This window comes from Micromesistius poutassou, assembly GCF_964030765.1.
Source record: "Micromesistius poutassou genome assembly, chromosome: 17".
Taxonomy (NCBI): Eukaryota; Metazoa; Chordata; class Actinopteri; order Gadiformes; family Gadidae; genus Micromesistius; species Micromesistius poutassou.
In genome coordinates, this window is record NC_140287.1 from 7958640 (window position 1) to 7986513 (window position 27874).

The window sequence follows — 27874 nt, forward strand, 5'->3', positions numbered from 1 at the left end:
TTCCTTCTTGCACGGCTACATACATATAGGCCTATGTCCAAATGCCAATGAGAATCTTTCTGTCCATCCAACATTTTTGGTTTATAAAATGTACAGACAATGGGGTCTACAAATAATTAGTTGGACGATAAACCATGGGCACACAAACCTTGTAACATACATGGTTTATATAAAAAGGTTCCATGCACAAACACAACGATTTTTTTTGTGTGTGTGTGTGTGTGTGTGTGTGTGTGTGTGTGTGTGTGTGTGTGTGTGTGTGTGTGTGTGTGTGTGTGCGTGCGTGTGCCTCGCTCAGGGCCAGGAGATAGTGTTTCGTGCCGCTGCCTGCCTTGATATTAATAAACACTGAACTCTCTACCGCCCTGGATACAACACACACACAGGAGCTGTTCTGTGATTTCTTTTTACTCTGCTGTTCTACCCGTTTTGGCAGTAGGCTTGGGCGTAATCTACATTTAAAAAGCGTAAGTTGAAGTTGTTGGGTTCGCTGTGTTGTGATCTCATGATGTATGGGTGTAATGGGTGTTACCTATAATTAATTAGGGGCTTTGCAAGCTGAAGGAGGCCTTGTTGATTTTTTTAACTTGCATTTTATCAAACATGTTATCACTTTGACATGAAGTCTATGATTTCATGTTTGATACACTATTTGAACCCTTTACAAAGTCGAAAGTGAGATTAGTTATTTAGCATTAGTATTAGTTGTTATTGTTTTTATCAATCAAACTCTGCTCTCCGCCTTCTTTCCCGAGGGCTTTTTCCTCACTGTTTTTTAGTCTCTTGGCAGGTGCAATGGAAACTCGTAGACATGTCGAAGATTTCCCGCAGAGCAATGCATCAGATGACTCACACTCTGAAGATAGATGCGAGGGGTATGTCAATAGTCTCGAGAGACGCCCCATTGCCTCGGAGACAACACACTCTGAACTCCCTAGAAGCGACCCAGGGCATCCGACGATGCAAGTTGGCCCACGTCCGCTCGACATGGACCACTTGGGTTGGCGGTTTGACCAGTGCATCCATGAGGTGCGTGGCCTCGAGATGCAGAGGGACGAGCTCATACGGGAACTACTCCGTTTGCATGCTCCCATGCTGCAAGCGGTGGCGCACTTAAGAAGGAAGGTTGAGGAGGCGCGCAAAACGCTCACCCTGGTGCAGCTGGATCATATTGCTGTTTGCGAGGATGTGCAACAGGTTAAGAGGATGCTGTTAAGGGCGGCCAGATGCTGCATTCAGAGCCAAGTCACACTAGCAGCCCAGAAGTACGATGTGGCTCAGTCCTCAGTCACGCAAGTACGGTGATAACTCAACGGTCAACTTTTTAAGCGAAGGATTATAGTCTTCTTAGCAGAGAATTGCAGCACAGATGCTTTTCACATTTCTGACTGGTGTGACATGGCTGTGTTCTTTGTTATAGCCTTTTTTTTCTTGTTTGTCTTGTCACAAACACACACACACACACACACACACACACACACACACACACACACACACCTCTCCCAAGAATCATCAGTCATTTAATCAGTCATTTACTTCTCCACCAATAGGATGAACTCAAGGCCCAGATCCCACGGCTGACCCAGGAGCTGTCAGAGCTTCAGGAGGCTCACCGGCACAAGCTGAGCTGCCTGCGGGATGAGGCCAGAAAGCCTTCCCGTGGTCTGGCCCGGTCCCTCAGCGACGTCAGCCACTGCCGCCGGGCGTCTCTCAGCCTGCAGCGGCGGCTGAGCGGCAGCATGAGGTCACTGGAGGGCTGGTACGAGCCTCGGCTCATGGCCCTGCTCAGCAGGAGGCAGGCTGGAGAGGAGGCCCTGAGAAAGAGCAAAGAGCTGGGGCAGGATCTGAGGGTCCGGCTGAGACCCCTGGAGCAGGACATCCAGGGGCTGGAGCTGCAGAGGGCTCGTTTGGAGGACAGGATGGCCCTGATGGAGAGGGACAGGCGGGACGGCAAGGCTCAGTGCGAGGTAAACAGCAGAAAGGGAACCTTTTGTTAATGGTTCTACAAACATCCAGCACTCATCTACCACAATATACAACAGGAGACCGTGGACGTGTTGGAGGAGACCCTGAGAGACCTGAAGGTTGAATTTGAGATTCAGAGAAAGTCCACCACACACTTACAGAGTCTTAAGGATGGGCTTTTAAGAGAGCTGGCTGGCTTCAGGTATGGCTTCAGCATGTCAACCAGTTTAAAAGCACAGTATTAACATTGTGTGACTCATTCTCTTCTTGGCTTTATTATAGAGGCTGCAATGATGCCAGAGAATCGACGGCAGAAGATGCATGAATGAATTCCTTAACTTAATCGAGCTAGTATTGATAACAGATCTGTGTAAAGAGACAGAGAATATTTGAAATATATTTTTATTATGAGAACACTTGGAAAGTTCATGATAGGACGAGACACTACATAGGCAAAATGTATAAAGCGAGCACTAACACTACACAAACAAGAAAAATATGAAAATGTATGTACAATTTTTTTTTATAGCCTATAGAAAAGGTAAGGTGTCTGACATAAAACAGAAAGAATGTATATATTAAAAACCCACGCATATCAAATCTTGGAATGTCCGTGTTGGCAAGCACACCCAAACAATTCAGAGGAGTAAGGCAATGTTTACAAGAGCAATATTGTAGACTTTGTAAAAATGCAAAAGAAAACGGTCAACTTCATAAATATGCAATGCCATTATCCACAATACAAGACAATGACAAAACAACCTTCAAAAATGACATGATTAGTCCCAACGTATCTTTAACCAAATATCGACCGTAGACCAAAGTAGAAAGGGTTAGGGTGGGCAGACGGGTCCCGCTCAGGGCTGGGGGTCGACATCTGCCGCTCCTTCTGGGTCCTCGTCGTTGTAGATGTTCTCAGCCTGAGGAGCACACACATTGAAGATGATGCAGATTTGAATAAACATTCAGAGCTATAGCAATGGGAGCCGTTAGGACGGGAATTACAATATAAATCATACGCTTATGTGCACTTTTTCTGAAATTGTACGTGCATTTAAATAAATAAATAAATAAATAAATAAATAGTCTTAAAATGTCTTACCATCTGCCATACTTGCATGATGTTGTCTTCTGAGACCGAGCAGATGACCCAGGGCTCGTTGGGGTTCCAGGAGAAGTCAGAGATCTTCGCCGTGTGTCCTCCGTGGATGAACTGGGGGTCAGAATGGAAGGTGAAGGGGGGGGGGTCAGAATAAACCTTTGAAGGACCAGGCTTTTTCGGGTGCCTCAATTATAACCGTCAGTCCTTGACGACTCACCAGCAGCTCTGGAGGACCATCCTCTGCGTCTTCTGGCGACTGCTCTTCTCCGATCTTACTCAGGTCCCAGACGTTGAGGCGGCGGTCTGTGCCACTGGAGGCCAGGATGGTCTCGTTGTGGGGAGACCACTGGACCTGTTGAGGGAAGAAGGCACCGGAACCACAGGGGAACTTTTATTTATAGTCCAAGCACCAGTCTAAATATGGAAAGCAATATTAACTTGAATTACCAACATGAGATGAAGAACATCTTAGTTAAGTTAATGACCAAAGAAAATAAATAATCATGTGGCTTCTAACCTGGAAGATCTCGTCTTTGTGCGACTCAAACGAGTGCAGCTTCAGCTTGAGGTTCCGAAGGTCCCAGAGAGCCACGGTCTGACGAGAAACTCACAAAATAAGACCACTGCATACGACCGAGGCAACAGATACAATTACAGAGCAGAAGGGGGACAATCTGTCCAAACAGTAGTGCTGCGGTAGCATTGCGGAGACAGGGTGGGGGGGGCCTACCTTGTCTGCTGAGCCCGTGGCCAGGATGAACTCGCTGTAGGGGTTGAAGGACAGGCAGTTCACCTCGGCAGTGTGGGCGTCCACCGCGTGGCTGGGCTTGGACGTGTTGTTGGACCGCGTGTCCCAGCTGGAGACACACAAACACAGAAGCACTGCGGTCAACGAGGGACTCGAGAGAGTTTAGTCATGTGGAGGTTCTTTTGTTGGGGGGAGGGGTGGTGGAGCAGGAGCCGCATACATCATGAGTTTCTGGTCGTCAGCCACAGAGCCAAAGAGGGACTCGTGCAGGAGGTGCCAGGACACGTCCTCCACCACTGCCGTGTGGCCTGTGAAGATGGTCTTGGCGTCCACGATCTTGCCCTCCTTGGGCACCGTGCTGATGTCCCATAGGCAGATCGTCTGGACAGAAGAGGATGTGGATGGGGAACATGAGCAAAGGGGAGTGGAGGGGAAGGGCATGGGTACAGTAAAAATGACTGGAAAGGGTGGGTTTGTAGTGGGGGGGGGCTCACATGGTCATCAGACGCGCTGAGCAGACAGCCACTCAGGTTGGGGTTCCACGAGAGGCCGTAGCCCTCCTTCTGGTGGCCCCTGAGACGCAGGTCAGGAGTGCACTCTCCAGAGGGATCTGGAACCAAAACAAAACAGTGGTGAGCAGTGGGATGGCACCTCAAGAGTGGAACCACTGTTTACGATACTTTCTTTAACGTGCACATCATGTTGGCTGTAATCCCACCTGGTTTAGAGGGGTGTTTTGTGTAATCGAATACCAGCACATCACTGGTGGGGGTCTTGGTGGCGATGATGCAGGGGTTCTGGGGCATATAGCGAGCTCGGTTCACTTCTCCTTCGTGGTTGATCTTGATTTCAATCTCGATTTTACCACTGACTGAGCCGAATCCTCCAAACTCTGAAGCGAACGAATATTATGGTTATGGACGGTGTTCATATCAATGGCGTCCATTCTAGCATTGTGCTATTCCGATTGAAACCGGTTACTTATGATACACTCCATTATGAATGTCTATGTAATTAACAGTACAGTGAGATCACCATCTGAACAATCCCTTGAAAAACGATTTGATATGAGACTATAAAACTATAAAAAGTAAATAAAATAAAAGGACCCATGACCACATGGCTTTTCACCTCCTTTTTCACTGTCATAATGCGAAGCATCAAACTGGGCATCGTCATTTGGAAGTTGGACGCTTGCTATCACAAGGTGATTCTGCTCGTCAGAAGTGTGTGTCCCAAGGACCAGCCGGTGCACACTGTAGTCCTTCCCCTCGGGTCTGCGAACAGGAAGAGAGGAAAGATTACCACGTGAGCAGCCAGGTGCCAGGTATTTTACATAACGAACGATTCTTTAACCCCGTGGCTAACCTGGTGACATCGGGTAACCACTGGGCGGTGAGACTGGGCCACTCCAGCGCATGGGTCATAACCAGGTCATAGAGAAAGGGGGTGTTCTTTTTCCAGATCTTGTACTCCTCATTGATCACCCTTTCCTCCACGGCATCGTCGAACGCGGCTGTACAAATGGGGTTATAATAATATATGTTCAGTCATTCATTGTGATCACATTAAGCGCCAACTAGCAGCGTTTCTATTTAGGTCAGACTGGACACTGATGTGGCCACAGTCAGAGCAGTTTTTTGCTTGTTAGTTAAGCAGGACATTCGCGAGTAAAATGCGTTCAATCATCCATCTAAAGATGTTCTAAAGCACATCGCTATGCAATTCTGCACATTAAACGAGCTAGTTGGCGTTAGCTTGCCGGTAAAATTGGTTACTTTCTAACAATAAAGGTAGATGCATACTGGCGCGTAATCAACCGTAATCGTCTTAATGGTCATAGGTGACTAAATGTTTACACATTTTGATGTCAAAAGACGTATCATTGTCCCATACCTTCTTTATCAGCCATGATGTAGAAAAAAAGTGTTTTATGGGAAAGACGATAAATGTAGTACAGACTTCACGTAGAAGACTGAAGCAACCTTACAATGGCGCCAACAGCATATGATGTGACTAGCCAATGAACAGCCGGCGTGGGCGTGGTTACGTCTTACGAGTCAAAGATCCGGAAGTGTTATCAATCTTTGATCTTCGATTTTTTTTTTGTAAAAATTTAACGAATCACTTCTTCAGGCCGAGGTCCGGGCTTGCCTCGAGAAAGATGAATATGCTTCCATGCTGCTCACTCAATCCATCATTCATTCATGAATGAGTGAGGATGGATATCATATGGATATAAACTATTGATTACAAGTCAAAACGGATATTTTGTAACTGATTCCCTCAAAACTCTGTAGCTGTCAAAAGAGATAGGGGTATTGACCCTTGTATGTCTGCGAGATCACTATGTGGCCTAGAAAAGGCCATTTATATGCTGGTGTAACCCAGAATACAGATTGAGATAGAAAGAAATGGCCAATGTTAGAAGGGATCCCAATTTAGACCACGATAGGAAACATTTAACTGGTGTAATGTATGTCAAATAATGAGATGGATTAATCTATTACTGAGCAATTATTCAGATGGTGTCCCTATGCCACAGATGTTGACCCTAATAGAAGAGGCAACAGGTTAGAAAGATGGGCAGCTCATTTGACCTGGAGAAATGAGGTGTGAATCCATAAATTTTAAGTACTCCAAATACGAAATAATTTTTGTTCAGCACCATCAAAGACATTTAACCACCATGAAGGTCAAAGTGCAAACAAGTGCAGGTGTGTGTATGTGTCATTTGTGAATTGTGTTGATAAATTCAGAGTACGCCTACATCAGAAAACTGTATTCAGTTGCGTCAAATGTTCTAAGGTTTGTCAAAATTGATTAAAAATAAACTTAACTTAGATACAATTTGGAATTCTCTGGAGACTCCAATGACCAAATAAAGGCTTATGTTTGGCAGAGCGAAACTTACTAAATTTAAGGCCAGAAGGGGGCGCTCACGAACACAGAGGTAGTTTAAGTGCAAAACAAACAAACGAAAAAGAGAAGTGTTGTTGGCAATGGTATTGTGGCTTCCTGTATTTCACGTAGGGCACTTCACGTTTAGTTTCACCCAGTTGAAACATTTGAACTGCCGATAAGTTGGATCTTTATTGAAGTATAACAACACCATGGATGACCGAGAGCTGGATCTGACGGAGGAGCAGAAGGTCGTCAAGGCAAAATACCCACCGATTAACAAGAAGTACGAATGTGAGTCAAGTGTATGACGTGCTTGCGTTTACTTTTTAACTCCCAAGTCCAATTAAATCCTCGTGAATTAAAACGATAAAGAGTGCTATTCTATTATATGATATACTTAACGATACTATTATATTAGAACTATTCTTTTAATAGCCTTCCTAATTTGGAATTTCCTAATTTCAGATTTGGATCATACTGCTGATGTCCAGTGAGTATATAGCAGCGTGTGTGCCATAGTCAAAGACTATATAATCATTCCGTTATTATATTATCATGGGCATGTGCTTTTTATTTCAAGAATCCATTCGTGGGGCAACACTCTGGAAGAAGCGTTTGAACAGTGCGCAATGGGCATGTTTGGCTACATGACGGACACAGAAACAGTGGAACCTACTGATACTGTTGACGTTGAGTCAGAGGGTGAGACTCGATCTCCATTGAATGTGGTCCTACGTAATTGGTCTTAAATCGGTTTGACTTAACATAATTTTTTTAAATAAATCATGCTGTGCCTTACTGTTTCCATCGTTGTTTCAAAATAGGACATGATATGGAATCTCTCCTTTTCCACTTTCTTGATGATTGGTTATTCAAGTTCAGTGCTGATCTTTTCTTTGTCCCAAGGGTAAGTATTTCCAACATGATTTAGCTTTGATCAAGTTAATTATGGAATCAGTTTAATTTAATTCCACATGAAAGACAATAACTTGTTGAGTCTCAAATTGTATTCCATACTGTATTGACTAACACAAGATCCTTTTGGGTGATTAAGTCAGTAATTCACTGTTTCATTATTTGGCTGAACAATATCTCCCTTGTAGGAAATTAAAGTTACGCATATTGATAGAATGCAATTCAAGATCCGATCAATTGGGTGAGTTTATCAATCACTGGCAGGTAAATTGTAAATGCCATCATTGATACGAGAGTATTGTGATTTGTTGTAAAGTACACCTACTCCCATCATACATCCTATGCCTATTCTAACTATAGATCGTCAGGTACTTTGGTCACGTCGTAATGCCCTTAATACCCCTTGTTTTTTAGGTGGGGTGAGGAGTTCTGCCTAAAAAAGCATCCTCAGGTAGGTCATGTCCTTTGTTATCACATAAACAACAAAAACGTTGTTTCCTTTTCACAAATGGAATTTAATTTTTTTTATATAGCAACACAATAATCAAACTACAATGCTGTGTTGGTGTCTCTAGGGAACAGAGGTGAAGGCCATCACATACTCTGCAATGCAAATCCATGATAAAGAGAAATCTGAGATTTTTGCCATTGTGGACATCTGAGGAGGACCACAGGGGATCACCCCATGCTACTTGCCTACCGACAAGAACCACCTCAGGCCTGTGGAAGGTCATCTGTCTTTTATATGCACTGAAACTGAGCATTGAAGGTTGCTCGGAAAGCAAACTAATATTTATTATGAATCAAAGCTATGGCCTTTCATAAGTCAGTTGGAAGTCTTTCAACACATTTGGCCTTTACGAGTCCCACTGATATACCGGTATCATACTAGTCTATTTTCAAATTATTGTACTCCTTTCTAAACTATTCTCACATTAAATTGTTAGTCATGTTCTAACACACAGTAATTGTAAGCAAGTACAGAAAGTAGGCCACTGACATCTTTTAATGGACGCTATTTTTAGAATAATTTAGTTACCATCAAGTAACTTTAATTCATTTAATAATTTGGTTTATTGTTTACATTACATTAAAATGCAGTGATTGCCTATGATGCACACTTTTATTCAAATCTTGGTGTAATAAACAAAATGTTTAATAAATAAATATTTTTATTATATACGTTTTTAATGTAATTGTATTATATATATATTATATGTACCTTTTTAAAGCCTACGTCATTCAGCTATTCTGTTTGAAATATTGTCAGTAGTGCATAGTGCTCTGAAGAGATTTGGGTCGAGCTACTGACCATAGGCTAAATTCCCATACAAATTGCCATGCCACTCTGGGGGGGATGGCACTTAGAGCCTGGACCCGAAACCAAGAAATAAAAGGGTGGATAAATGTCTTGTTTCTTTGTTAGGTTACAGTTATTATTAACTGAGGTTATTAATTTAATCAAAAGTCTGATCAGTGAGACTTGAGTTTACCTATTATGTGCGAAACATTGACACAAACTGAATTGTTGTGCATTCAAATATTTGTTTCAATAGTATTGCACAGTAATGTAGTATATTACAGCATATTGGGAAACATTTTACCATTAAAAACAGTGTTAAGGTAGGAGAGGCTACATCGCTTGCTCCAGACACATCTCATACTCACCGCAGATGGTTCCATTCAAAGGTATTGTTATAATCTGTATTTAATCTGTATTACGATTATTAAATATAATAATAATACAAATAGACTCAAAACTGAGGCTATTTTGTGCACTCATTGTGTCGGCCCTCTATTCAATTTGTACTTATCATTACGGTTAGTTTTTATGCATAACGCATCTATATTTCACATATTTAGCATCAATTACTCAATTATGAAGGCAGCAAAGGCAAAAAAAATCCTTAATGATTCTGTACATAAAAGCTGCTCGTGTTTAGGGTACATGGCAGTGTTTGAACGTCCTCTCGATTCGGATTGGCCGTGACGTCATCGCAGACTCTTATATATACCCTTTCGACCACTCAAGCCATTATCCCAACCTCAAATGCTGGCAACTACGCCATTCATTTTTATTTTGAAAACACAAGGGACTGCAAGTAAAAGGATACGAAACAAAGATTACCTGTTCAACACATCAGACGAAACGCACATCCGTCTTTTACAGCCGACGGATTCTTTTTTGCAAAGGAGACGACGTAGCTATCGGATAGGAGTCCATTGTCTGAACGTGCAAGATGAGCACCAATGCTAAGATCAAACCGGACTCTGCCATGGCGTCGAGCCCAGCACAAAAGAAAGCCAAGATGGACGACAGCAAATATCTTCCAGAGCTACTAGCAGAAAAGGACAGCTTGGATTCGTCGTTCACACACGCCATGAAGCTGATATCCGCAGGTAGCGTATGAGCATGCTAATGGCTATGCTAACTCAGGCAGGCGTGTGGTGGCGGTGGTAGTATGGGGAGGCCCTGGTTCCGCTCCTCCAAGGGGCCGCCGCCACGGGCCTAACAATGGGCGCTATGGGAGTCTTGGGCTCGTAGCACACGTGGTGCTTCTTGGAAGTTGGCGCTGATTATATCCAAATGATGGACCATTATGTCTTATTGGATCAGGATATCGCATAAATGTACTAGAGATGTAAATCTTGTCTGCGTGTTTGTGCATTGCTATAATGGTCGTCACTGCGAGATTTCGTGCAATGTGGTCCTTGTTCCTCAAATATAATGCATATGAATAATACATTCTACTTATTTCTCTATTTCTCTTGATATGAGTGATGTCTTAAAAACGTATATATACCTTTTTGTTATTTAATTTTCTTAACTCATCGCTATTTTAAGGGAAATTAAAAACTGGGAAGCCACCATAAGTCGGTATACATCTTTAATATCTATACAGAATTATTTGCATCGCTTCCGCTCGAAACAGCTGATTAAACCGGACTTATAAATGTGATGAGCATTGTTTTATTCGCTTTACGTCTAAAGAACGAAATAAATGTCATTATGGCAACTCACTAAACACATTTGTTTACAATAACTTCATTACATATGCGGCCTGGCAAAACGGAAGGCCTCTTGAGGCTAAAAATAACTCAAAAGTTAACACAGCAGCACTCATTCAAACCTTTCCACTAGTCCCATACAAGCCTCGTGCATGTAGCTATCAAACAGAAGCATCAAGTCTCACAACGGCAGTATAGGAGTAGCACAAGCAGTGAGAATATGTATGAGACGACACTAAGCAGCCTACGGTCAAGGCTTTGGGAATAGAAGTGAGTCTGGAAACTTGGCACACTTGGTTTTAAGTAAACCCATTTACTCGTCCCTGTTAATCGAGTCCAAAGCCCAATTTGTACTGTGACTCTTTTTACGTTCAGATAACATGGCAATCTTCGTTGTTAACGACATATAATAATGCAATCAATTATTTTGTCTGCAGAGATTGAAAGGGTTCAGAAGGGTGAGCCGCTTAAAGACACAGAAAAGGAGACTTACCTGGACCTGTTTGCCACAAGAAATCTGAAGCTCAAGGAGAGGGTATTAATCCCCACAAAGCTATATCCAAGGGTACGTATTCTTTAATGTATTTGTAGCCTGGCCACAGATGGTCTGCCCTTAACACTGAACAAGCTGGGCCAGGTCATTTATCCCCACCCCATGTGTTTTTGCATCAGGTCAACTTTGTCGGTAAGATTTTGGGCCCTCAAGGGAACACAATCAAGAGGCTGCAGGAGGAGACCGGAGCCAAGATCTCCGTCCTAGGGAAGGGCTCTATGAGGGACAAGAATAAGGTGCAGTAACTCCCATGTAACAAATGTAACTGTGGCACATGGTGTATTATGTAATGCTCACAGTTACCTGTGATGTGTCCCCCAGGAGGAAGAGCTAAGGAAGGGTGGTGAGGCTAAATACGCACACCTGTCCATGGAGCTGCACGTGTTCATTGAGGTTACCGCTCCCATTCCCGAGGCTTACCTGCGCATGGCTCACGCCATGGACGAAGTCAAGAAGTTCCTCATCCCAGTACGTATCCTGCATCTTATTTTAATGAACCAGAGGGCGCCACTGGGCAATATTTATGTTATGATTTCGAGAGTATGAAGTATTGTGACAATACCTAGTTTGGTGGTCTGATGCCATCTTGCATTTTCCATGTACTTTAATGTGACCCAGTGTTTACAATAACTTTTTTTATTTGTACATTATGAGCCTGTGTGCTCTACCAGTCAACGAGTATACTTCCAAATCGAAGTCATCGTCACTATGCAAGTTGGTGTCTACCTTGTTCTCTGTTGGGTAGTCTGCATTTTATTAAATCAGGTAGGGCTGTAAGGTATGGACTAAAATTTATATCACGGTATGATTTGAGGCATACACGGTATTATATCACGGTATGTTAATTTTACATTCTAATTTTGATATAAATGCTTCTGAAGAGGTAAAATACTGGTTAGGCAGCTGTTTTTGTATAGAAGTATTTTAAGAACATTTATTGAGCAAAACTGCAATAGAAAAAAAATGTTTTGTTTTTTTTAGTTACTTCCAGTATGGATTTCTTTCTCCACTTGGTCGCGGACCTTGCCGTGTAGTTTTGGCATCTCAATTTGGCTGAAGTGTGTGTGGGTGGGCAGGTAACTCGTACCTGGGATTGAGTGTTTTGATCATCTCTTTCTATCAAGCCCTTTCTATCTACATTTTGAAAGGAACCATGTCCTTACACAGGTAAACAGTGACGGCGTTTGTTATCTCGTTCCACCACTGGCTTTTTTTTTGTCGCAAGGACTGGCTTTGGAAAATGCCTGCGGAAGCGATGTCTGAGATGCAGAGACTGCTTCACGCTACCAGCGTCTGTCTCGTACGGTGAATGAGAGCTCGTGAAGGAACTATTGCGCATGCTGCGTGCCTGCGTGCTTGCGCAATAGCATACTGCCTGAGAAGGCAGTATCGCTGACAAATCGGTCCCTGGGAAAAGGAACTACGTTTCGTTACCATATTTCAGTAGTTTCGCGTAACTTTACTTTTCACATGAAAAATAAGTTGCGTTACTGTGTTTACGTTACTTCACACAGTCACACCGGTCTCACGGTATGGTCAAAATCCATACCGTAGCGCAAATTCAAACCGGTGTACTTTCTATACCGTTTATACCGTACACCCCTAAAATCAGGGTGTTCTTTCACAGGAGCCCGGTGAGCAGGAGCAGTACATGGACCCCCACTACCTCAACGGAGCACAGGATGGCTCAGGTCGGGGCCGAGGTGGTCACCCAGGCCGGGGCCGCGGCGGCCCACCCAATGCTTCAGGACCCAGGTTAGCCCGTGTGAAGCTTTTCTTTTTGGAGCTGCTGTGTTTCCAGGATTCTCCTTGGATTATTTTTTTTAATGGGTAGTAGCAGTCAGGGTAGTCAAGACTGTCAAGTCCACTTTTAAGAAGATGCGTTTACAGTTGTACTACTGAACTGAGTTGCAGTTGCAGGTGTCAGGTGTGGTCCATTGCTCATAATGGTGTCTCACAGGGGTCGAGGAATGCCACGCGGGGCCCCCCGTGGTGGTGCGCCACGCGGCGGAGCTCACCGTGGATCCCTGGGCAGGGGCGGTGCACCCAGGGGGGCGCCGGCTGGCAGGGGCGGTCCCCCCGCCCCGCCCAACAGAGGGGGCTCAGCTCCCCGCTCGCGGCCCCCTACGTCTGGGGCCCCCAGGATGCTCCCCGCCGCTGCCCTCTCGCACCAGCAGCACCAGCTCCCTCCCCAGCAAACCACACAGCCTAAGTCGGAGTCCTATGAGGAATACGTGAGTCTATTTTCCTTTGTACGCGTCCCCAGACTTCACCTGTCGGCCCTGACCTTTCCTTCATCAGAGTGGGGCTGAATTCATCACCAGCCAATCAGTTAATTTAATTATTCTTCCGTCTTTCCTTCTGCAGCAATCCTACGAAGAATCCTACACGGAACCCGCCTACGAGTCCTATGAAAACTATTACAACCAGCAACCTGCACCGGCGTTAGTGAAACCTTGCATCGCATTGACATATTGCTTCATTCAGGGTCTGGATTTAGAAGGGTGCTCACGTTTCACTTGTCGTTCTGTCCTCAGAGATACTGAATACTACGACTACGGCCATGGAGAGCCCCAGGAGCCCACATACGATGCCTACAGTAAGCTGTCCATTGCCCTGTTTTCCGTGTGTGTGGAAGTTTTGGAGTGACCTAATGAGCACAATATTGAGGCTTATTTGGAACTAACACTATTCCTGATTGCATATTAAGTAATTCATGGCCATTCATTATTTCTTCTGTGTCTTGTGTCTCATCAGCTCAAGATGATTGGGAGGGGTCATGGCCCAATTCTGGATCCGGTGGGAAAGTCCCTCCCGCCAGGCAGTCCAAGGGAGGCTACAGGGAGCATCCATATGGAAGATACTGAATGGCTTCTGGTAGAAAGTTGCTCCAGCAACTGTCTACAATTGTAACTCACTTTTAACTTTTCAAAAAGTAATTTCCTTCTTGTTGGTTCCCTTTTTAATGTTTATTTTACACCGACTTTATTTTTATTTCTACTAAACTATAGGAGATGTGTTGGGTGCATTGCAGCGTGCCACATAAATCTGCAAATGCAGGACGTTTTGTTGTTTATAGCGTTTCATAAAATGTTTTAGTGTGGTTGGAGGATTAGGTCTAGGCTCCTGGTTACATTAATATAATCAGATAAAGTAATGTTTAGGCATTTTGTTTAATGGTTATCATTTCACTTAGTTCCCAATAATATGTGATTGTGGCGATTTAGCTGTCTTATTTAGGCTGCATTTCAAATGTCGTCAATGAATCCACAAAAAGGAATATTGCGATTGTCCCAATGTAATATTAAATAGACTAGTTCAAGGTGCAAATCCAAACGCAGCCTTTTTTGAGCTGTTATGAATCAATCAAAACGTGTAGAGGTATGCTGTCCTGCATTTTTTTATGTGTATATATAATTTTTATCCAAATCTTATTTGAATTCGAATACTCGTGAAATCGTTTCAAAACAATTACTTTTTTACTCCATTAACATTCATTTGGCAACACCAGGAATTTGTATCCTTTAACAATTTATTTTCTAAAATTGATCCGCAATCTATTTTTTGTTCTAAATTCAGTGAAGACTAAAAGGACCTGCGGTTAAATAATCTGGTGCCAATTCAATATTATGTGCATAATCCCAGGACGTATGTTTATGTTCTAAAGTCGCATAGTTTCCAAAAGTATTGTGTGCTCTATGCTAAATAGGATACTAAATATATCAAACATTTGTGTTGCTGCATTGCGTTGTATCAATAAAGCCTAGTACATTCTTCTCATTCTAAAATTCGTATTTTGCATTTGTTGTATCAAAATCTTATATATTTTAGTTTTTTTATGTTTTGAATAATGATTCCAACTTAAAAAAAACGACTTTGTTTAACAAAAGACCAAAAAGCAGAACGTGCAAACCCTTTCAGTCCTGGGATTCTCCTCTACAGTGTTGTCATTACTATCCTCCAAAAATAAAAGGTTTATTGTGGTATTGACAAACTGTTTGCCATTTGATAATATAGTGCTCTAACATGTATATTGTCGTCAACCTTTAGCTAGCATACCTCTTGGAGCTCCCAGAGAGCCACGTATCTTCAACCATTTGAAATGACTGAGTTTCATCAGTATTTCAAATCAAGCTTACAGGGATCTTACTTGACTGATGCAAAGTCATGCTGGATGTTTTTGTTATAAAAGAAAAAAATCGCAGAGGGGAGGATTCTAAAAGCCAAAAGATCGCCACAAGAAGGTAAAACCTAACCCCAACACTCATCTGTTAGATTTCTGTTTTGTTTTCTGTTTTAAAATTCAAGTCATGCAAGTCACCCAAAAGTGTTACCCTAAAAAAAAAAAACGCTTAATTAAAAGCTGCTATTAGTAGTGTATTCCGAGCAAAATTAGCTGTACAAAACAATCAGAAATGGTTGTAATGCAAGTCTTGCTCAAATAACAATGGTCCATTCATTTCACTGCAACAAAAAGTATCTTGAATTCCTTTTTATAGTGAAGAATACACTCAAATCGTGTGAACTCCTATTGGTCAAAAAAAAATCTTTCAGCTCAAGTTGCATGATCCTGTCATAGTATGTCACTGTTGCATGCGTCTTGTCCAGTGTGGAGCTTGCATGGCCTAGGCTCATTTGGTTTGTCTCTTTCTAGGTGGTCCGTACGTACGGTGGACGTTGGAATACTGTGTGCTTAACCTCAGTGAGCAAATCATGGTAATGGAAGAGTCTCACTCATCACTTGATTATTGGTAAAAAGTCATGGGCAATAAGTACTTCTTGAGAAATTTGCGTCAGTCTATGGGTTGGTTGTGTCGAAATGTGGAAAGTTCTTGATTGCATTTTGATTTGATTTTTCACTTCACTGTCATTACGTGTGTCTGAGGGAGACGTTAAGAGGCAAAATGATTAACTTTCTTTAATTCATACTTATGGGTTATCTTTCACATGTGTCCAAATTAAAACTGACGCTGCATCTATAGAAATTGTATGCAAAGCTTTGTCATTACATTTTCATGTTTTAGTTTTTTGTGTAAGATGTTTGAGATGATTATTCCTATTGATCAACTTTTACACTAAATGGATAAAGCACAATGCTGCTCTTAAGTATGCTAATTGGAGAGTATGGAATAATTTTTGATGGCACGTTTTTTTCAGAAGGAAATAGATCATTGAGCTTTGTTGATTGGTCCCAATTGATTACATCATTTCCTCTGTCCTCAGGTCTTGAAAGGGCACAGGAGGTGCAAATACAACAGTATTTCTGACGGTCTGGTTTCACGCTCAACTATTTTCAGTTTGTTACATGTTCAATAATTTGCTAATGGCCTAATTAACATTAACGATTTTTATAACTTTTTTTTACATATGACAACTGAGTAAATCATTTTAAGTATTTTACTACTTTTTACATTTTTGCTACAAAAAAAGGTTTAAATGTTTGTCTAAAGTTTGCTGCTCATTACAACTTGACATAAACTTTATCTTTCTCATTTTCTGTCTGTTTCTGTTTCTAATTCTTACAACGTGCTGAAACATTGAGATTATGCATTTTATGAGACAGGATATACTGCAAAGACGATAAGAGTGCCTTTAGAAATGTATTTAAGCCAATGGTTTGGAATGAGACTGAAGTGCACATGTATCTTCCCCTGTTACGGCATAAAAGAACAGCATTTACCTCTTGGATTATACAAGCAGTTAACTAATCAGTGGATTTATTTAAATTTTGTTTGAATATTATAAAGTTAAAATTTTTAATTATTTCATGTGCATTTTTCGATGGCATTGATTTTTTTTATTTCAGCCATTCAAATTAGTTATTAGTTAACATTACCATTTAGTATAAACGAAATGCGAATACATGCACAACCCGCATGTTTTTCTTGTATTTAAACACTAGTCCTCTTCTAAATAAACCCCATCATACTTCTCCTCATTTTGACCGCCGACACGTGCCGTAGTGTCTCACAAATGCTCAACGCTTATACAGTTTGGGAACGGAGGTGTGGACTACGCCAGAGGCTGCATATTTGTCTGCTTTCACACGGAATTCCTTGGCCGTGTCCCAATTCAGGGGTTGCATCCTTCGAAGGACGCATTTGAAGACCGCATACGTCACAGCGGCGCGTCAAGTGCTGTCCCATTTCGAAGGGTCCTTCGAATGCGGCCGAGATATGCAGCCTTCGTTTCCCGGATTTGAAGGACGCATCGGATGCATCCTTCACGGCCCCACGTATCCCAACATTCATTGCGCGTTGGATATTTTTTCAGAAATGGCGCGGAGAGAGCGGAAGCAGCAGCTGCAGCGAATACATATTTAATGACAAAACTACGTAAAACATTTTTTTATATAAAAGTAAGGTTGGGACCATTTTAAATATGTAACTTTATTGTCAAAGTTCAATTACATTAACGCTAGACATATAACGTTAAACTAATTAACGTTAAGCCAACGTCCTCTCTTCCTCTTCACCCGCCGGCTCCGGCGGTGAATCTTCTCCCACTCCTCCAATAAAAGATAAAACATAACCAATAAAATGATAATTTCTGGCTCCATATATCTCCTCCACTGTCCGGTTTGAACCGCAGCTGTCAGGGTTGCTAGGAGACAGGAGCGGCGCGTGGTCACGCAAGGTAAAGCACGTTAACGGCTGGTTGCGCAATCCGGAAATGCTCCGTAGGCTAGACCGTCCCATTCCACAACGCTCGTTCGGCCTTCGATGCAGCCTTCGCGGTCTACGAAGGCTGCATCCTTCGAAGGACGCATCCTTCGAAGGATGCAACCCCTGAATTGGGACACGGCCCTTGAGTGAGGTATTCCAGGGAACAGTATTTCACAGTTTGCGTTAAGTTTTAACACTAAGTTGGACTGGACCCTCGCCGTTCCCTCTCGTGTTATTGTCTCTTTAAAACACTCCCCTCCCACGTGACCAAACCCATCCGCGCCCCCTCTCCAACACTGGTAGCTATTCCACATCAACAATGAGTATCCTCGTTAATTATAATGACATTCTCGCAGTTATTTCCACGTGGAACCGTAGAAGTCCTTGTTTTTAATCCCGAACGCCTCACCGTATCGGAGCACCTAACATAGACCGCTACTTACCACTGGGTAAGCATGATCTTCTTGTGGTTTCCTCTGCTTTTGGTTTGGGGTTAGGCTAGCTAGCCAGCTAGCAAGGCCTCAGTCTTTTGTATTTTGTCGAGCATGCATTTCCCATCTTGGCGGAAAGATTGCAGTTGGTGGATTATTGTAGGAACACGTTTCGCATGCAGCCCCCCGCGGGGTTATACATCTCCACGTTTCCGAGGACCCAGGTTAGTCTGCAAATGATGCAACGAGCCACAGAGCTAGCAAGTCAGCTTCCGCAAACTTAACCTTATTAAAAACAACGTGATGATGCTCATACAAGTTTGGCAATGCTCATTATTACATAATACTGGGGTTCAACCAGGTGAGGTTATATTGCTATGTGAATGTTTTACTTTAGCTAGGATTCAGAGTCAAAGCAAAATAAAGATGCAATTTAATGAATGTTAAGTGTAATAGATTCCAAAATACAGCACTGCATCTTGAATATCTCAAAGTGTATATCAGTAATTGGATGGCAATGTTACAAAGGTTGTTGGGAGACATGGAGGAGGGTTCATGTGGTGTGCGGTTTCTCTTCTGACCTAGGTGTTAGCGCCTTCAAGTGAATAGAACAACCAACCACAACAATAAACATTGAAGCGAGGTCCTGTCTGCTATGGCTGGTGGAAGGAGAGGAGCAAACCGCACCGCTTACTGTAGGTCACCACTGAGCAGTGAGCCAGGCTCCGTGAGCAATGGTAATCACTCCACGAGTTCTCCTGTAACGGGGGTGCGTTCACGAACAAGGTGAGAGGACTCGTGCATCCTGCGCTATAGGGTTATAGAGGGGTTCAGCATTCGGGGTTAGCAAGCACACTAGGGGGTTTGGTCATGAGGAGGGATATTGTAATACGTGACCTTATATTACATAGTCCTTTATTTCACAGTTGAGACGGTGACAAACTACATTATAGTTAATTATATATACATGCTTTAACATGCTTATAAACTATAGTTGTATATAGCTTATAAGCATGTATCTTGGGGCCTGGCCTCTTTTCTTACAGGCCAGGCCTTTAGACCCTTTTCATAGAGGTGTCATCTTAGGACTAGTCTTGCGTTACCAGACAAACTGATATCGCCGTCTGCTGTGGTCAGGGGGTTTCTACATGCAATTTAGTGGTTTGAATGGTGGCGTGAACGGTCGCTTACAGACCACCAATTACATTTGACAGGAAATGACCCCTTCCATGGAAATGAGGCTCTCCTTACTTCTTCGTAGTGAGACAAACTGGAGATATAGCATAGAGAGCATTTTTAAATGGAAAATTCATGAGTTATGAGTCTATGGTAGGATAAACACAGGAGTCACTCATAAAACCTGTGTGTTGTGTATGTGTCATCTTCACTAGTGTAGTTTGCTACTTGTGCTCTGCTACATCAAAGTAGCAGACCCCTAGTTAGCGACACCTCTGTTTGTCCTACAATGAAACCTCTGGGAAAAGGGTCTCTGGTCAGCAGACCAATGCTGCCTCAACACAGAATGACCCTTAGTCAGACCACGTCTTGGAATTACCGTAGGCCTCCTGATTGAACTCAGACAAGCTCTCGCCCCACCCTCAGGAACGGCTCCGGAGCGGGCATGTCCAGCCCCCCGCTGGCTACCCAGACTGTGGTGCCGCTGAAGCACTGCAAGATCCCTGAGCTGTCGCTGGACCGCAACGTGCTCTTCGAGCTCCACCTGTTCTTCTGCCACCTGGTCGCCCTGTTCGTCCACTATGTCAACATCTACAAGACGGTGTGGTGGTACCCTCCCTCACACCCCCCCTCCCACACATCACTGGTGAGTTTCTCCGCCAGGTCGAGTCCAACCGGCTGGTCCCCAACCGCACCGCCCTCTGGTTTGGGTGGGTGCTTGGGTGCTTTTGACGTGGTCTGTTTTGATTTGCAGTCATTGCTATTGCACCGTTACTGGTCTTGCCTTTCTCTGATGACTTGGAAAGTTGATTGCATGCTGATAGATTTTTTTCTTCTTCTTTTACATACAGAACTTTCACCTTATTGACTATAATATGCTGGTGTTCACAATCATAATACTGGCACGGAGGTTAATTGCAGCGATTGTGAAAGAGGTAAGTGTTTTACTTTGATTCATGCATGTCACATATTTGTAGATGAATAACACGCTCAACCACATTAAAACAGCATTTTCACTAAAGTAGTTCTCCCAGTGTCCTGTGCTTCCCCGTCTCTCCGTCTCTGACCTCCTTCTGTCTTCTTCAACAGGCGTCACAGAGTGGGAAGCTCTCCTTCCCTCACTCCATCTTCTTGGTGATGGCGCGCTTCGCCGTGCTCACTCTGACGGGCTGGAGCCTGTGTCGGTCCCTCATATACCTCTTCAGGACCTACTCTGTCCTCAGCCTGCTCTTCCTCTGCTATCCGTAAGTCCCTGGCCCGCACCACACTAAGATGGGTCAAATGTGGCACCTCTTTGAATAGAACAAGAAGGATTCACAAAGGTCCATTTACCTGTGGTGTGTTGCAGATAAATCTAAATATGCCCTTTATGGAGAATTAAGTTCTTGAAGTGCTTCTAAAGAATGCAAGATGCAAAACTCTTCTCTCCCTTCCCATTCCCGGCCTTTCTCGCCCCTCTCTCAGATTTGGGATGTACATTCCCTTTTTCCGGCTGACCTGTGACTTCCGGCGCGGGGGGCCTCTCTCGCCCATAGCCAGCATCGGCTCCAAGGAGGTGGGCAGCGTGGGCAAGGGCAGGGACTACCTTACGGTGCTGAAGGAGACATGGAAGCAACACACCAGCCAGCTGTACGGCGTCCAGGCCATGCCCACCCACGCCTGCTGCCTCTCACCGGACCTCATCCGCAAGGAGGTGGAGTACCTGAAGATGGACTTCAACTGGCGCATGAAGGAGGTGCTGGTCAGCTCCATGCTCAGCGCCTACTACGTGGCCTTTGTGCCCGTCTGGTTTGTCAAGGTGAGCTGTCCGGAAGGGCGGGTTTTGGCAGGGTTTATGACTTTTTTTTGTTTGTGTCACGCCTCAAATATTAGGGCGGTATTCATGCGCTGTAAGCTTTGGTCTTAAGTATTTATTGGAGCATGTTAATAAGCATAGCATTTTAGAGTTAGGTTATGCATGTTATGCAATTATATTTTGTTTATGAATCGATGTCTTCACCCTCACCCTAACTTATAGCTGGCTTAATTATTATGGGGAATACTATTTATTTATTTATTTTTTTAAGTGACTTCAGGGTTTTTATTCTGTATAAAATGTTGCCAAATTTATTTTGTACTGAAGGTTTGCGTTGTGTGTCCCCGGCAGAGTACCCAGTATGTAGACAAGCGCTGGTCCTGTGAGCTCTTCATCCTGGTGTCCGTCAGCACGTCCGTCATCCTCATGAGACACCTGCTGCCGCCACGCTACTGCGACCTGCTCCACAAAGCCGCCGCCCACCTGGGCTGCTGGCAGAAAGTAGACCCCTCGCTCTGCTCCAACGTCCTGCAGCACATGTACGTATACAAGACACACACAATACGGGGAGGGTGCTCTTATGTGGCCGACACTGGGATACGCCGTGCTGGAATTAGCGATTGTGATCCAACTCCCATTTTAAACTGTCACTATTTCACTTTTGTTTATTATGATTTGGCCGTTTGAGTGGCGTAAGGATACATTCATCCATCCACTGTACAACCCACCTGGGGAAGTTTGTTGTTGTTGTTGTCCGTGGAGAACCGTGGCAGGAAATTTTTGACGCAAGCTTCGTCAGAGAGGGAGTCAAGTTAAGGGTGGATTGACTTGTTCGACTTCATGGAACAGGGTTGGTTATATTATATAATTAAACACAAATCCACTTTGAACAACAACAACAACATGTAATTAAGATCAGAAGTGTAAATGTAAAACGGTTCCGGTTGAGCAGGTTGAGCTCCTTAGTGGCGCTATAACAGGAGCTTATTCAGCCCCACCTCATCAAATGAACCCGTTCCACCAGATCTCTCCCAATGCCTGCTGGCCGCGGTTAAAGCACACAGATGGACACTGATGTCTGTGTAGTTTTGGTGTCTGCTTATGACAAGTCATTTGATCCTACTGGATTTCCGCTCTCTGCAAAATATTCTCCGTACCTCAAACTGATGCAAATGTACCGAACGACAACATTTAGGTTGTACTTCAATTGAACCATCGAAACGAAAATACAATCTAATCTCGGCTAACTGGTACTGTGTGCTCTGCGTGTACCAGATGGACGGTGGAGTACATGTGGCCCCAGGGCGTGTTGGTGAAACACAATAAGAACGTCTACAAGGCCATGGGCCACTACAACGTGGCGGTGCCCTCCGATGTGTCCCACTACCGCTTCTATGTGAGTACCACCATAGCTACCAGCCCCCCCCCCCAACAAAACGGAAGACGCTTCCAGTCCGGGGTCATGTGCGGGAAGTTCATCGCCGATCATGACTGGGGTGGCAGTATCTCAGGGGCAAAAGCGAGTTGACTTTGTAACCGGAAGGTTGCTAGTTCGATCTCTGTCTCCGCCTAGTTGAGTGTCGAGTTGTCCCGGGGCAAGACTCCTAAACCTAATGGCTCCAGACAAGCTGGCTGTCGCCTTGCGTGGTTGACACCACCGTCTGTGTGTGAATTTGTATATGAATGGTTGCAAGTCGCTTTGGACAAAAGCCTCTGCTAAATGCCCTAAATGTAAATATAACAAATATAACAGACTATTTCTTGCCTGAAAAATCCATTAGTTCTGTTAAAATCCTTTGCTGAAGCAGAGGGCTACAGGTGTTGGTGTTGTTAGATTGTTGACACTTGATTCCTTCTTTTGATTTGCAGTTCTTCTTCAACAAGCCACTGAGGATACTGAACATGCTCATCATACTGGAGGGTGCCATGATATTCTACCAACTCTACTCGTTAATATGCTCAGAAAAGTGGCATCAGACGATATCACTCGCCCTGATTCTCTTCAGCAACTACTACGCCTTCTTCAAACTACTCAGAGACAGAATAGTGCTCGGTAAAGCGTACTCGTACTCAAACAGTTCCTCTGACCAGAAGGTCAGTTAGAAGCAGTTAAATTATTGTGTTGCACATTTTACCATGGAGTAAGAGAAACATACATGAGAGCTTTGTATCTTTTCTACAACTGCATTTTGTGTCACTGTTCGGGTTATGTTCTGATCTGCCATAATAAAAAGAAAATATTTTTGTATTACTTTAATGATGCTGTTTTCCTTTTGGGTTTGCCTACGTGTTTTGAAGATGTATTGTGAGTCCTTGTACAAAGTATTAACAAATGTATAGCCTACCCTACTAAGTTTTAATGACTATCCGGTCACAGTGTATTGGATAATGAAGTATTTCAACAATTTATATTTGTAAAGACATGGCAATGGATAGATTTGATAGATCCTAAATAGATCTGGTTCTGAGTCCGAGTGTTCTCAGAACCAGATCTATTTAACTAAACATCATCGATTGTATTCATCCAATGGGCCTACGTAGATTGGCCGCTGAATAATTATTACAGTTCCCCGCCCCTATTCTGTGTGAAAACACAGTACTGGTCCTTTAAGAGGGGGATCTAGACCAGCTCGACTCTAGCTAGGGTATTGATGCGCGCGCGGCTCTATTTCATTTATTGTAAATCAAGGGGTGTACAAAGTGTAATTGTAAAAACATACATAACCTCTAATGTGCAGCACTAACAATCGTTTACGTATAAAAGATAAATCAGAATATGTGATCCAGTGTCCAGATGGTTGGTCTTTCTCCGTAATTGACTCGGTAAGCCTACTTTGTTTGCGATCGTTTTTATGTATCTAAAGATGTTTCCAGAGTTGTAACGATGTTTTTTTTTATATATATACATAACGGTATTCCCTAACACAAATACACACTTGATCGTATAGTTATGCTATCGAGATGGTGTAATGTTTTTCGCATTGTGGAGTAGCCATCTTTGCACAGCGAACCTGTGATTGTAGGCTACTTCTCCGGGCTGACGAAAGACGCTCGTCCCCATTGGACGAAAAGACAATTGAAGACCGCATCTCGGATTGCATAGCCACTGTGTCCTAGAATAGACAAAGAGGGATATTGGATGTGATAAGGTTGTCTCATTCAATAGATTCGTCCTTATGTTCTTCTTCCCACAGATCCAGTTCAGCTACCTGAGGCACTAAAGCTCTTGGTTAAAGTTACTTCGACCGTTTCCTTACCAATGCTTCATTGCTTTGGCTTGCTCAGTTAAAACATGATGAAAACAACGCCCAATTTGGTGCAATACGTTTATAATAGGCTTACTATAGGCCTACATAATCTGTATAGACCTATCCCTAATTACTATAATACTATTTGGCTTACATACTCGTCTATATCGTTCCTTAGGTTTTTGAATGATCCCTATTATTATTTTCGTAACTTAAATTGTACCCTTTAAAAAGCATACGATGACGTCATTGCTGTGTCACAGATTACATAATTATTTAATATTTTTGCAGTCATCCATCCAGGCTCCTGATCAAGAGGTTTTTCAGGTGGTAGGTGTCCCGGCCTTCTTCACCATCCTGCCCGCCGTTCATTCCGCAATTCTGCGAACATAAACCAACAACCAACCAAAACAAATCAGACTAACATGGAGGACAAACGCAAGCGGAGGAGCCCCAAGGTGTCCCTCCCCCAGCCACCGCCGCCCCCCATAAACCCCCGCAAGCTCCCCCCGCTGCCGGCAAGCAAAAGTGCCACCTTCTCTCTGGGTCTGCCTCAGCCCCCCTCCCCCAAGAACCGAGGGAAGTACAAGAGGTCCATAGGAGCGCCGGGACAGCCCAGAGAGCTTCTGGCCACGGTCGCAGCGCCCCCCAAAGTCACCAGGTGAGTCAGGACAGTGGTTTGTGGTAAAGAGAAGTGCTATAGCAGGGGGGTCCACTGCTTTAGGCTCTGTGTGGGCCAAAAGGTCATCTCATTACAGTAGGGCCATGGGCCAACATCCAGAACCATGTTTCACATCATTTGGAAATATAAATGTTTATGGGTGTATCAATATTATTTCTTAATGACCTAAGCTACAACAGTTCTCCCCCTTAACCCTAAGGGTTTTCTATTTTCAGTTTTAGTATACATTTTTTGTGTGTATCAATATTTTGATTTTGATACTACAGATTGTTTGAAAAACTGATCCCGGATCAGCATCGGCCCAGATCCCTCGTCTAGGGGCTATGTCTCAACCAGGGCTGTGTCTCCCTGTGTGCACCAGGCCCAATAAGGAGAAGTCCCGGGCCCCCCAGCCGGCAGGGCCCAGCAAGGTGGTCCAGTCGTCGCCCCTGCAGCACTCGTTCCTCACAGACGTGTCGGACGTGCGGGAGATGGAGGGCGGGCTGCTGAACCTCCTCAACGACTTCCACTCAGGCAAACTGCAGGCCTTCGGTGAGTCCGCCTCCCACCAGCCTGGCCACCCAGGGGATTATCCAGTTACTGGTCTGGTCTCCAGCGATGAAAGGAGAACCCAGTTCCAATAGGCTTGTGGTCACAACAATGAACTGTTATCAACGGGATCAGCCACAAATTCTCTCACAATACTTCTAATGCAATATGTATGGATGAGGATATTTGACAGGCCAATAAAGAGCAGTCAAAGATGCATATATTCTTTATTATAGTCTAAAAACGGTCTGAATTATGCATGGCAACACATTGATAGTAAGAAAAGACAACATTAACGCTTTATTAAAATATAAGATGACTCAAAATACTAGACGATATAAACTCTCATATTGCGTTAAAATTGCATTACACACTGCCTGTCTATTTTATATGTGATCCAAGTGTGTGCTCCCCTTCCTCAAGCCTTCTCCTGCCCCCCCTCTTCTCCTGCGTCCAGGCAAGGTGTGCTCCTTCGAGCAGCTGGAGCACGTGCGGGAGATGCAGGAGAAGCTGGCGCGGCTGCACTTCAGCCTGGACAGCCACGTGGAGGAGCTGTCTGAGGACCAGAGGAAGAGCGTCTCCGACCACAACCTGGAGCACCTGCTCTGCAACGTAAGCTCTCCCCGCCGCCAGGGCCCCAGGGCCCCAGGCACGGCCCACAAATCAATACATATACAATGTAAAACATTTGTAAAATCATTTGTGTATATAATGTTATTATTTTTCAAATATATATGGATAATGAATGTGCATTAAATATATTAAATAACATTTTAGAAAATATATTTTATATACTATATCTATAATATGTATTGATAGTATGTGTGTGTGTGTGTGTGTGTGTGTGTGTGTGTGTGTGTGTGTGTGTGTGTGTGTGTGTGTGTGTGTGTGTGTGTTTTTTTTTTTTTCCGCTCTCTGACAAGCTTGGGAGTGAACATAGGTCTTAAATTCCTTAAAGTCCTAATTAAAAGCTATTTAATTCCAAATAGCCACCATTGTTTGGGATATCCTCTGCTGTAAAACCACTGCTAGGGGGCAGTATACTGGCTAATATACAGAGTTACACATACAGCTGTTTGAACAAGGAACCCATTCAGTGGTACTAATGACACACCCCTCATTTGTTCCCACAGCTGGAAGAACTCAGCACATCAATGTATCCTTTTGTTCGGTCGGAACCCATGTATGGGCTCCACACAGTGCTGAGCTGGAGCTCCGGGTGCTAAAAACCAAAACCACAATTGCTGTGTTTATCTCTGTGTCCTGTTTGTGTGTGTGAGAGCCCTTAACGGCTCTGTGTCCAGACAAAAGCTTCACCTGGCTGAGAACCAGGACCTGCCCAAGTCATCCGGTCCCTGACCAACGTGGCCTTGATGGTGTGCGACCAAACACCTCTGTTCCTGCTGACACGGTCAAACATCAACCCGGTGCCCTGTTGCTATGACGTTTGATGCCTCAACAAACAAATCAAAGCGTCTAAAAGCTAAAGGAAGCAGTATCTTCTATTTAACGGTAGAAGATGAAAAAGGAATATTGCATGTAGCAAAGCATTAGATGAAGTGTAAACCAAAAGCCTATATTCCTTTTACAGCACAATACCATTTAGTTTATTTCACTGTTGTGTAAGAAACTTATATTTAAAAAGATGTATTTCTTTAATTTATTTATCTTTATTTGGTTATTATTGCTTCACATTATAACGCCTATCAATTGACCCTTTTCTACAGTATCAGACCCATAGTTAGTGTTGTGTGTGTACCGACTCTGTGTAAAGGGTCTAGTGGGTCATTGTAGTAAGGTAATTCTTGGGTAAAGCATTATTGGAAACACAATTGAATCATAGCAACTGAACGTAGCAAACGGGTGTTCGTGTTGTCACAAAACAATATAGGACATCTCAGGATTTTTAAGGAATTTGGCCACTACTGTACCCTCCCAATGAGGCTTTTTAAATATCTTGCTATAAATGTAACTGGTACAGACCACACACGTTGACAAAAAAGTTTATATTTGATGAAATTGTGCTTTGTGCGGGATGTGCGAAACAGACAATAATATTGATGTATATTCAATGTGCATTGTTGCGACTGTATTTTTATTAGTTGGTTTTGATATGAATTACTGGAAAATTGTTTGTAGGCGATCTGTGAAAC

The 27874-nt window shown here is 43.5% G+C and overlaps 6 protein-coding genes across 9 annotated transcripts; 5 read left to right on the forward strand and 1 right to left on the reverse strand.

The window, feature by feature from the left end:
* Positions 1 to 364: 364 nt before the first annotated feature.
* On the forward strand, positions 365 to 2380 carry LOC311361995 (syncoilin-like). 3 transcript variants are annotated; one of them, XM_084481790.1, is made up of 5 exons: positions 365 to 467; positions 780 to 1296; positions 1551 to 1967; positions 2043 to 2167; positions 2248 to 2380. In XM_084481790.1, exons 2-5 carry the CDS (start codon positions 796 to 798, stop codon positions 2288 to 2290), a joined length of 1086 nt encoding a protein of 361 aa, XP_084337916.1. In that variant the 5' UTR covers positions 365 to 467; positions 780 to 795; the 3' UTR covers positions 2291 to 2380. The 3 variants fall into 3 exon arrangements, with proteins under 3 accessions (XP_084337916.1, XP_084337915.1, XP_084337917.1); XM_084481789.1 differs by lacking the exon at positions 365 to 467 and having other exon boundaries at positions 493 to 1296; XM_084481791.1 differs by lacking the exon at positions 365 to 467 and having other exon boundaries at positions 493 to 1029.
* On the reverse strand, positions 2350 to 5812 carry LOC311361994 (histone-binding protein RBBP4). The gene is made up of 11 exons (XM_084481788.1): positions 5712 to 5812; positions 5184 to 5331; positions 4947 to 5092; positions 4534 to 4707; positions 4310 to 4425; positions 4036 to 4196; positions 3798 to 3924; positions 3585 to 3662; positions 3285 to 3419; positions 3068 to 3178; positions 2350 to 2885 (listed from the first exon to the last, which is right to left on the reverse strand). Exons 1-11 carry the CDS (start codon positions 5725 to 5727, stop codon positions 2823 to 2825), a joined length of 1275 nt encoding a protein of 424 aa, XP_084337914.1. The 5' UTR covers positions 5728 to 5812; the 3' UTR covers positions 2350 to 2822.
* A 1009-nt stretch (positions 5813 to 6821) lies between these two features.
* On the forward strand, positions 6822 to 8817 carry zbtb8os (zinc finger and BTB domain containing 8 opposite strand). The gene is made up of 7 exons (XM_084481803.1): positions 6822 to 7010; positions 7185 to 7209; positions 7300 to 7421; positions 7544 to 7626; positions 7823 to 7875; positions 8049 to 8085; positions 8210 to 8817. Exons 1-7 carry the CDS (start codon positions 6929 to 6931, stop codon positions 8294 to 8296), a joined length of 489 nt encoding a protein of 162 aa, XP_084337929.1. The 5' UTR covers positions 6822 to 6928; the 3' UTR covers positions 8297 to 8817.
* An 859-nt stretch (positions 8818 to 9676) lies between these two features.
* On the forward strand, positions 9677 to 16688 carry khdrbs1a (KH domain containing, RNA binding, signal transduction associated 1a). Of its 2 annotated transcripts, XR_014638825.1 has the most exons (10): positions 9677 to 10034; positions 11081 to 11208; positions 11316 to 11432; positions 11518 to 11664; positions 12824 to 12951; positions 13157 to 13430; positions 13564 to 13640; positions 13734 to 13795; positions 13954 to 15912; positions 16420 to 16688. XR_014638825.1 is itself a non-coding variant. In XM_084482556.1 (9 exons), exons 1-9 carry the CDS (start codon positions 9875 to 9877, stop codon positions 14061 to 14063), a joined length of 1203 nt encoding a protein of 400 aa, XP_084338682.1. In that variant the 5' UTR covers positions 9677 to 9874; the 3' UTR covers positions 14064 to 16688. The 2 variants fall into 2 exon arrangements, 1 of the variants encoding a protein (XP_084338682.1); XM_084482556.1 differs by having other exon boundaries at positions 13954 to 16688.
* Positions 16689 to 18147: 1459 nt separating this feature from the next.
* tmem39b (transmembrane protein 39B) lies at positions 18148 to 23501 on the forward strand. Its single transcript, XM_084482659.1, has 9 exons — positions 18148 to 18310; positions 18878 to 19078; positions 19895 to 20114; positions 20320 to 20403; positions 20558 to 20712; positions 20933 to 21266; positions 21615 to 21802; positions 22539 to 22659; positions 23133 to 23501. Exons 2-9 carry the CDS (start codon positions 18948 to 18950, stop codon positions 23364 to 23366), a joined length of 1467 nt encoding a protein of 488 aa, XP_084338785.1. The 5' UTR covers positions 18148 to 18310; positions 18878 to 18947; the 3' UTR covers positions 23367 to 23501.
* A 432-nt stretch (positions 23502 to 23933) lies between these two features.
* ccdc28b (coiled-coil domain containing 28B) lies at positions 23934 to 27155 on the forward strand. The gene is made up of 6 exons (XM_084482668.1): positions 23934 to 24086; positions 24803 to 25172; positions 25555 to 25724; positions 26179 to 26333; positions 26855 to 26877; positions 27026 to 27155. The coding sequence occupies exons 2-6, from the start codon at positions 24937 to 24939 to the stop codon at positions 27078 to 27080; spliced, it is 639 nt and encodes a 212-aa protein (XP_084338794.1). The 5' UTR covers positions 23934 to 24086; positions 24803 to 24936; the 3' UTR covers positions 27081 to 27155.
* The last annotated feature ends 719 nt before the right edge of the window (positions 27156 to 27874 follow it).